This window comes from Suricata suricatta, chromosome X (genome assembly GCF_006229205.1).
Source record: "Suricata suricatta isolate VVHF042 chromosome X, meerkat_22Aug2017_6uvM2_HiC, whole genome shotgun sequence".
In the NCBI taxonomy this organism is placed as follows: domain Eukaryota; kingdom Metazoa; phylum Chordata; class Mammalia; order Carnivora; family Herpestidae; genus Suricata; species Suricata suricatta.
In genome coordinates this window covers 39,466,847-39,476,874 of record NC_043717.1, presented here as the reverse complement: position 1 = coordinate 39,476,874, position 10,028 = coordinate 39,466,847, and the positions used below count along the sequence as shown (strand labels likewise).

At 51.9% G+C, this 10,028-nt stretch overlaps 2 protein-coding genes across 3 annotated transcripts in view; one reads left to right on the top strand and one right to left on the bottom strand.

The window, feature by feature from the left end:
* SYN1 (synapsin I) overlaps positions 1-10,028 on the top strand; it is a 49,422-nt gene that overhangs the window by 30,271 nt on the left and 9,123 nt on the right. The gene's annotated exons all lie outside the window — the stretch shown is intronic.
* Positions 4,995-8,903, bottom strand: TIMP1 (TIMP metallopeptidase inhibitor 1). Its single transcript, XM_029929507.1, has 6 exons — positions 8,796-8,903; positions 7,892-8,020; positions 6,853-6,932; positions 6,542-6,668; positions 6,144-6,268; positions 4,995-5,266 (listed from the first exon to the last, which is right to left on the bottom strand). Exons 2-6 carry the CDS (start codon positions 8,010-8,012, stop codon positions 5,096-5,098), a joined length of 624 nt encoding a protein of 207 aa, XP_029785367.1. The 5' UTR covers positions 8,013-8,020; positions 8,796-8,903; the 3' UTR covers positions 4,995-5,095.

Genomic DNA, 10,028 nt, shown 5'->3' with positions numbered 1-10,028 from the left:
TGGGTGGCTCTGTTGAGTGTCCAACTTTGGCTCAGGTCATGATCTCATGGTTCGTGAGTTCAAGCACCACATTAGGCTTCACGCTGACAGTGTAGAGCCTGCTTGGGATTCTCTCTCCCTTTCCCTCTCCCTCTCCCTCTCCCTCTCCCTCTTTCTCTTCCTCCCTCTCTCTGCCTCTTCCCCCCCAAATAAATAAACTTCAAAAAGAAAAAGAATGATCTTTCTCTGGCCCAGCTCACCCCCAATCAGGAGAGGATTCAGGGAGCACCTAACACTGCTGCCTTCCAGGACCTGCTGTCAGGGGGAGCTCCCCATTGTGGGGGGAAAGGACACTGAGTCTGGGCCTCTGGCCAACGGCTTCGCCTCCATCCATCAGAGCTGTGGCGCTCCCGGAGGTTCAGCAAGAGGCCCAAACTCCGTGGCAGATAAATAGTCAACAACAGGTAGTGCATCCTCGGCGTTCCTGCGCCCAGGAACCCTCTGTTTTGTTCTTTCAGTACCTTCTGCTGGAGTGGGGTTAGGAGTTATACAGACTTTCAACCTATCTTCTCTTAAAAAAAAAAACTCCACCTTCACTCCCACACTGAAAGCCAACATGTATTCTAGTTGTTTCCTTCAGTGGGAGCTCTACAGTGTGATAAGGGTCGGTCCTCAGATTTCACCGCTGCTGTAGAGGAAGTGTCCAGGGATGGACGGTGAAACATAAGTGTCAGTCACTATTGAGAAGAAAGGGCTGGTCTTAGTATAGAAATCTATAGAAATCTACTTCCTCATTTGGGGCACCTGGCTGGCTCAGTCAATGGAGCGTGCAACTCTTGATCTCACGGTTGTGAGTTCAAGTTGCACATTGAGTGTAGAGATTACTTTAAAAAATCTTAACAAAAGGAAAAGATAAAAGATATAAAAAGAAAAAAGGAAAAGAAATCTACCTCTTCATCTGTCATTGGGGGGTGGGAAGAGATATGTCATCATGTATGGTAATATAGCAATATACTAATACATCGGGAGATGTTCCAGGGAGGAGATTGTCCAATTGGAGATATCTAAGGATGGAGAAATTTCAATGGGGAGATTTCAATAAGTATCAACCAATAGGGGGTATATGGAGGGGTGTGTTTCAATGAATGGAAAGATTTTTAAATTGATTTGCCAATTAGATAGATATCAAAGGTGGGTATTTCTAAATGGGAAGATTTGTCAAGGGAGGTTATCAATGGGAGCATTTTGATGGGCATGTCTGAATGGGGAGATATGTCAGTGGGTTGAGATATAGGAATAGGGAGATTTACAAATAAAGATTGTCAATGGGAGAGGGTGCCTGGCTGGCTCAGTCAGTGGAGCATGCGACTCTTGATCTCTGGGTTGCAAGTGCAAGCTCCACGTTAGGTGTAGAGATTAGTTTATTTTTTTTAATTTTTTATGGTTTTTATTTATTTTTGAGAGACAGAGACAGTGCAAGCAGGGGAGGGTCAGAGAAAGAGGGAGACACAGAATCTGAAGCAGGCTCCAGGCTCTAAGCTAGATGTCAGCACAGAGCCCGACGCGGGGCTTGAACCCACAAATTGAGAGATCATGACCTGAGTCGAAGCCGGACGCTTAACCAACTGAGCCACCCAGGCACCCCTGTAAAGATTAGTTTTAAAAAAATCTTTAAAAAAAAGGTTGTCCATGGGAATTGTATCATAGAAAGACATTTATAAATAGATTTGTCAACTGGGTGGTCAGTAGGGGATATGCAAATTGTGGGTAAGTATGAAGAGAGATATTTGTCAGTGGGATCCATCAGTGGGTGACAGATTGCCACTAGATAATTTTGAATGGGGCCATTTGTTAATCAGGGTCATCCATGGGGCTCTGTCAGTGGGATATTTATGAATAAGGTGGTAGGTAGCTCAACAGAGGTATTTGTTCTGGGGTGTTTGTGAAAGAGGGGACTTGTACAGTGAGGAGAGGGAGATGTTCCAAAAAGAGATTTACCAAGGGCTTAGAAATTTGTCACCTGCAGTCTTGGCAACAGAAGAGATTTGTAAGTGTGTGATTCGTCATCCACAGCGAAGACTTCATAGTGGGGAACATTATCACGGGGGGGGAGGGTTTCTTAGAAACCTTTGAAAGTGTTGGTATTTTTCAGTTGCAAAGACTTGCACACTGGGAAGAAGTATATATGCTTCAGGGTGATAAGAAAAACATTACAAATGAGCATATTAAATGCTCATTCCCCCACATGCCTCCTCTCAGCCATAATTCTCTCCCAAGCAGAGATTCACACCCAGACACATGCAATGCTGGAGTGGGGGCTGGGTAACTCACATTACTCATTTTAGTGAATTTTTTTAATCCTTTTTTAAAAAAATGTTTATTATTTATTTTTGAGAGAGAGAGAGAACGAGCCGAGGAGGTGCAAAGAGCAAGATAGAGAGAGAAAGAGAAAGAGAGAGAGAGAATCCGAAGCAGGCTTCACACTGTCAGTATAGAGTCCAACATGAGGCTCAAACTCACAAACTTCGAGATCATGACCTGAGCTGAAACCAAGAGTTGGATGCTTAATTGACTGAGCCACCCAGGCGACCCATAGTGGATTTTCCAGAAGAGTGATGGGGAGCTGTAGTGACCCTAGGGTTACAGATATCCTGCCAGGGTCTTGGAGAGGAGGCCTTGTATGCTGCTCTGGCCGCAGCAGGCTTGGTGGTCAGCCCTGTCCATGAAGCACTGACGTCTCTATCCAGGCACCGCCTGCAGGTGGGCAGGTCAGCAGGAGAATGGCCTCCACACTGGGCTCCATTCTTTTCCACTGCCTCCTTCTACTTCACCTTCCTCCCTGGGATTAAAATAGCTGAGGGCTCAGGAAATGGGCCCTGGGCTCAGGGAACAACAGCGTAGCAATGCAGGAAGCTGATACTAGGATTTGGTAAACTGGTAGGAGCCGCTGAGCCACTAGTGACAGGGGCCACCAGGGACCTTATAGTCAAACGCATTCGCGAAGGCTGCCATTTGCCCCTTTTAGTGGACAGGATTTAGATCCTCCCAGAGCATACCCAAGGTGTAGATGTTGATATAGAAATTGTCACTCCAGAGGCACATAGGCACTGAGTGCTCAAAATCTACCATTATTTTTTATTTTTACTTTTTATTCATTTTTGAGAGTGAGAGAGACAGACCATGAGTGGGGGAGGGGCAGAGAGCGAGGGAGACACAGAATCCAGACTCCAGGCTCCAGGCTCCAGGCTCTGAGCTGTCAGCACAGAGCCCAACACGGAGCTCGAACCCACAAACTGTGAGATCATGACCTGAACTGAAGTCGGACGCTTAACTGAGCCACCTGGGTGCCCCAAAATCTACCCATCCTGATTTAGCACATGTGTGGGCCCTGGGGAATCTCCCAGGAGTGCAAGAGGATCTGGGAGCCAGCTTGCTGACCCAGAAGTCCCTGGAGGAGTTCTGGCTTCTTCTTGTTGGGAGAAGAGGGTAGTCTGACAGGAGGGAATTTGGGGGTCCTCCCCTTCACCAAAGAAGATGCATTGGGGTCTTTTTCAAGCACACTGAGGTCGACAGGACACTTGAGTGTTCTGTTAAACGTTTGCCCCAGTCTGAAAGTGTGGCTCCCAGGGGCCTCACTCGAGTCAGGATCTTTGGAGTGTAAGGGACAGGAGCCAGGGACTGGGATGTACCCAGAGGGACGTGGGCCCAGCTGTGGAAGCAGGAAGGCCTAAGACGTGGAATAGTCAGAAGGGCAATGGAACGCAGCCTCATGTGTGGAGCAGCCAGAGCTGCAGCAACAACCAGATGTGCTGGGGAAGGTTCTGTCCCTCAGCCTGTATGGGGGAAGATGAGCCAGAAAGGTGAGGTTTGGGTCTAGAGCCCCCAGCTTTGGTAAGGGAATGGCTATGTTAGGAGGAGGTAGATGGGGGGTGGGAGGTGGGCTGACACATCTGATTGGTCCCCATTTTGAACCCTACCTGCACTTCACTGCTGTCAGTATTTCCTTCAAAGGTGGTCAAAGGAGTGAGGGGAGGAGAGGTAGGGGAAGGGGGAGAAGGAGGGAGCTTAGGGATTTCCAGATCACACTTTCTCATCCTTCCTATTCCCCCAAACAGCCACTTCTAAGGGATCTCCCACAGGCCATGGGGTTGGGGGTGGGGAGGAGACAGAGGTACCCTTCTTCCAGAGTCCCTGGCTGGGGGGCATATTGTGGTGGGGGCCTTGAGTCCCCCCCCACACGAAGGTTTCCTCTTTGACTCACAGTAAAACGCCAAGGGTGTGGACAATAACACCTACAGATCTGGATGGAGCAGGACATCCTCCTCCTCGATGACATCAGGACAGTGCCCAAGGGAAGAGAGATGTTCCATTGGCCAATTAATAAGACATTTGTCAATGAGCTTTTCAACTGGAAGGGATTTGTGAATAGAGGGATTTGCCAGTGAGACGGTGATCTGTCAGTAGTGGGAAAATTTTCTAGAGAGCCTGGTGCAGATAGGAATTATAAGTTAGTCTAGTAATGTGTTCCAAAGTACCGACCAGAGAGATTGTCCAGTGAGTTGTGGTCAATGGTGCAGGTTAAATGGCCATTACTGACGGTAGAGATCACCAACACTAATGCCAAAGTAGACTATTATTACCAGTACCTCAATTTTTTTAAAACAAATTAATGTTTATTCTTGAGAGAGAGAGAGAGAGAGAGAGCGAGCACGAGTCGGGAAGGGGCAGAGCGAGAAAGGGACACACAGAATCCAAAGCAGGCTCCAGGCTGAGCTGTCAGCACAGAGCCCAATGCGAGGCTCAAACCCACGAACCACAAAATCATGACCTGAGCTGAAGTCGGATGCCCAACCAATTGAGCCGCCCAGATGCCTCATCAGTACCTCAAATTTTATGTAAAAATAGACAAAGCCAACATTTCGCATCACCCACCCCCTTGGCATTGGTCCCAGGGTGTTCCCACTGGGTCATCAGTGACGCGGCTTTGTTCCCACACATTACACGGGGACACTGCCTTCTGGGTATAATTCTTTATTTCATTGTTTGGGATAAAGAAAGACAGGAGTGGGAAATGGGGTGAACACTGTGCAGCTTCAGCTTCCGCTGGGGGCCAGATTCAGGCCATCGGGGACCGCAGGGACTGCCAGGTGCATATCCCTGGCTCTCTTGGCAGGCAGGCCAGGTGGCGGCTCTGGAAACCCTTGTCAGTGCCTGTGAGGAACTGGTCGGTCCACAAGCAGTGAGTGTCATTCTGCAGTTTGCAGGGGATGGATGAACAGGGAAACACCTAGAGAAGGGGAGGGAGGCACATCTCTGAGGGCTTCGCCTCTCGCCCCTGCCTCCCCTACACAGCAGAAGTCTCCCCTCCTGTTTTCAACAGTGAGCTGCCTAGGGAGACCTGGTGGTGCCCGACCTGGGGGGGAGACTCAAGAACAGCCCCTCCCATTGGAGGAACAGTTATTGGGCTTGGCAAGGTGATGCTAATCCAGGGAACTGATCAGTTTCCTGGAATGGTGGCTGGAGAACACCAGCAGGGTGTGGGGGGTCGTTCAACAGCTTTCCTGGAGAACCATCCCATAGGATAGGGAACAAGTGGCAGTAGTAGCAGGAAACAGCTGGCCAGTGGGGCACGTAGGCATAGGACAGAGCCATGGGGCTCAGATGCAGTCACTGGGATCAAAGGACATTCAGGGCCATCAGGAAACAGTCGTGGAATGGTGGGAAGGGCAATGAAACACACGCTTGTTTGTGTGGAGCAATAATCAGATGTGCTGGGGAAGAGTCAGTGAGTTGGGGGATCGGCACTTTGGGTTTCTGGAGAACATTCTAGGGAACCAAGAAACAATCCCGGGGCGGGGTTCGGGAATAGACAGAGGGAAAATAGAAAATAGTCTTCAGGGGGATTTAGAGGGACAGGAAGCAGCCAGGAAGTCCGGGCAACAGCGAATCCCCAGGTATGAGACAGAGCAAAGAAGAACCAAGAGTTCCAGAGAACAGTCCCAGGTTCGCGGGAACAACAAGAGAGATGAGGCACAGCACTAGGGTTTGGGGAGCAGCCGTACGGACAAGGAATGGCCAGAAGGAGCAAAAAAGAAGCCAGGGTTTGGGGAAGAGCCCAAGGACTGCGTTCCAGGCGGCGGGGCTGGCAGGGCCCAGGCACTCACTGTGCATTCCTCACAGCCAGCAGCATAGGACTTGGTGAAGCCCCGGCGCTGAGAGGAACTCAGGCTGGTCCAGGGAACCACGAAACTGCAGGTGTTGATGTGCAGCTGTCCGTTTCGCAGTTTTCCTGGGGGCGGGGCAGGGGGGAACCGGCAGCAGCTGATCAGCTGGGCCGGGGAGGGGGGGGGGCAGGGCGGCTCCTGATTGGAGTCCCTGGCGCACAGACCCCCTCGCTGGGCAAGCCCCCACTTCCCTCCCACCCCCGCCTTCAGATAGGCTGAAATTAGGGCGGTCCCCATTTCGACTGGGACGGGTCCCTCCGAGCCTCGCCCCCTCGAGGCGCCAGGAGGCGTCAGAGGGACGGGCCGGCAAGGCTCTGGGCGAGGGGGCGGGGCCTCACCGGCGATGAGAAACTCCTCGCTGCGGTTCTGGGACCTGTGGAGGTATCCACAGAGGCTCTCCTCGGCGGGCGTGTAGACGAACCGGATGTCCGACGCATCCTCCAAGGCGCTGAACCCTTTGAACATCTGTCGATAGGTGAGGGGAAGAATCTCTTTTACTGATATAATCCTCCCCCTCCACGTTCTTCCCTGAAGTCATAGAGCATCCTGACATCACAGCCTACTTCCTCGAAAAACCGGTGGCCCTTGGCTTTTACTTTGACGGGAAGGAAGATGTTAGGAACTGCTGGGAAAGGAGCAGGAGGGGTACCTTGGTCATCTTGATCTCGTAACGCTGGCTTAAGACGGTCTGGTTGACTTCTGCGGTCCCCACGAACTTGGCCCTGATGACTGCAGGAGAGGAGATGGGGAGAGACAAGTCAAATGGACTGCATGAGCCAATAAAATAAAATAATCACAATACAAACACCAGCGAAGCACATACTTAAAGAGGGATCGCTGGATGTCAGCCCACTAAGCTATTTGCACACCAGTTAATTGACTTGATCCGTATATTGAGTGACTACTCTGCCAGGTGCTGTTTAAAATTAAGCCTTTTTCATATATTCATGTGTTCATTCACTCAACAAATATTCCGGAGCCTGCTGTGCGGCTGTTCTGTGTGTTAGGAACACAATGGTGAACAAAACACAGAACCCCCCCTCCCTTGTGGAGCTCACATTCCAGCCAGAAGGAGGCTAAAAACACAAGGGAAATAAATTGGAATGTTACAAGGTATTTAGTGCCATGAGGAATTTCAGACATGGGGATTAGGGGGTACTAGGGAACAGGGGTTAAAATTTTGAACAGGGAGGGGGCACCTGGGTGGCTCAGTTGGTTAAGTGACCAGCTCTTGGTTTCGGCTAGGGTCATGAACTCACCGTTCGTGAGTTTGAGTCCCGTGTCAGCCTCTGTGCTGACAGTGTGAAGCCTGCTTGGGATTTTCTCTCTCTCCTTCTCTCTCTGCCCCTCCCCCTGCTCCATCTCTCGCTCGCTCTCTCTCTCTCAAAATAAATAAGTAAACATACATATATATGTATATTGAACAGGGAAGACCATCCTGACATCGGAGGCAGCCACCCGTGTGGATACCTGGGGTGGGGGGGAGGGTGTACCAGACAGAAGAAGGTGCCAGTACAAAGGCCTCGGAGGTGGGATTGGGCCTAGAGTAACCAAGGAAGCATGATGATGCCGGTGTGGCTAAAGCAGAACCAATGCAGGGCTGAGTGGACTTTTTCTAGAGGTAGGCACCATTGTGAACCCCCGAAAAGCAAAGCACAGAGTATGCAGACAGAGTGGGCCACACTCACTGAAGTCCGAGCTGCAGAAGGCGGTCTGCGGGTGGACGGGGGCACAGGTACAGGCCCGGCTGGGGGCTGCCAGCCACAGCAACAACAGTATGCAGGAGGCCAGGGGCGCTAAGGGTGCCATGGTGGGTTCTGCGGGGTGGAGAGGGGGGGTCAGTGGTCCTCTGCGACATAGGCAGCACCCTCCCCAGCCTGGAACACACTCCAGGTTTGAGGGTTTGTGGGGGGGGTGGAGATTTTAAGGGGGACAGGGATCTGGTAGCCCAGAGAAGCCGAGGGGGGTTCGGGGGTCCTGAGAGTCTAGGACTTACGGGGCTTGTGCAACTTCTGAGCCTGGGAGAGTGGGGGGGGGGGCTTCAGGCTGTGGTGTTTGCAGAATAAGGGGGCAGAGGGTTTGCAGGATTTAGGGACGTTGGGAAGTCGGAAGTTCGGGAAGCTGGGAGTGAGGAATTTGGGGTTCGGGGAGCCAGAGGAGTTTGGGGCTTCAGGGTTGTGCATAGTGAGATGGGGTGTGGAGAGAAGTTGAGGAGTCGGGAGGAGCTTGGGGGTTCAGGGAGTTTGGAGGCTTAAGGGGGCAGGGTGCCTGAGGGATTTGGGAGCAGAGAAAGTTGTGGAGTTGGGGGTTTAGGAGGGTTGGGGGAACAATGAGGGAATTTAGGGGAGTTGGCAGCCTGGGAAGCAACTGTGATATTGTGGGGCTCATGGGTTTGGAGGACTCAGGGACAGAGGTCAGGGTTCCAAGGAGTCTGGAGTGTGGGAATTGGGGGAGAAGTTCCAGCACCACCACCCCACCCCCGCCGTCCTCCTCCCTCAGCCCAGGGTCATAGCGGGGCTGAGCAGCTGGGCGTCCGGCAGGAAAGCTCCGGCCCAGCCCCAGGCCCCGCGGGCCTCCTGGGCCCTTGCCTACCTCTGGTCGATCTCTGCAGGCGCTGGGTCTGCGGCGACGGTGGCAGGGCCTGAGCAGCGGAGGATAAATGTCCACGCGAGGGGCGGGGGTGGCAGTGTGCGGAAACCACAGGCCTCCAAGCTTCCTGGATGCATTACTCATCCGCCCACCCTCAGTGGAGGCCAAGGGGCGGGCCGAGGGCTGCCGAAAAGGAGATGCACCCTCCTCCTCTCCCTCCCTCTCAGCCTCGCCCTGACCACCCACCCCCATCTCCACGTCTGTCCGTCTGTCAGTCCATCTGTCATCCGTCACTAGTCCTTCCAGGCAGCCTCTGTGGAGGGGTTAGAGGCAGAACTACCCACCCTCCTTACTCAGGGCAATTCCCTAAAGTCTCCAAACTCTCTCCAAAGTTTACCCCATCACCCACGTCCCCCAAACTCCCAGTGGCCAAAGCCTAAGTTAGTCCATCCCTTTAGTAAACATTACTTGTACACCTACTGTGTGCCAAGCACACATACAAATCCCTCCCGAGGTAGATCTGACAGTCTGGTGAAGGGTGAGGGAGGCAGAGAGGAAACAAATTAGGTAGAAGCACTGAAGAGAGTAAGGCAGGTGAGTGGAGGAGGATTACAAGGTGGGGCAACTGAGGTACAGAGAGGTTAAGTGACTGATCCAAGATCACAGTTAATAAGTGACAGAACTGGCATTTGAACTTATGTGGCCAGGAGCCAGAGCCTGGATGTTAACCCCTGGCAAAAACCACAGATAGCAGGCGCCTGGTTGGGTCAGTCGGTGGAGGGTGCAACTCTTGATCTCGAGGTTGTGAGTTCAAGCCCCACGCTGGGTGTGGAAATTAATTAAAAATAAAATCCTTGAAAAAATAAACACACAGGCAAATACTCAGCATTTATACAGCACCAACTGTGTACCAGGCACTCAGCCTAGTTTTTCTCACTTAAACCTCACAGTAAACCTCTGAGACGGGTGCCGGTATTATTCCCATTTTACAGATGAGGAAATATGAGGCATAGAGGGATTGAAGAACCTTCCCAGGATCACCGGGCATGGCTGGGATTTGAACCTAGGCTAACTGGTGCCAGGATCGTATTCCAGGCGTGGCACAGCCCTGGCAAGTGGGGAAAGTGCCAGTGAATTAGTGAGCATTAGGGTGGGGGGCGGTTCACTGGTGGTGAAAGAGGGCTGTGAGTCAGTAGAAAATGGATCGCCTTCCATCCTGCCCTGCCCCTTCCCCAC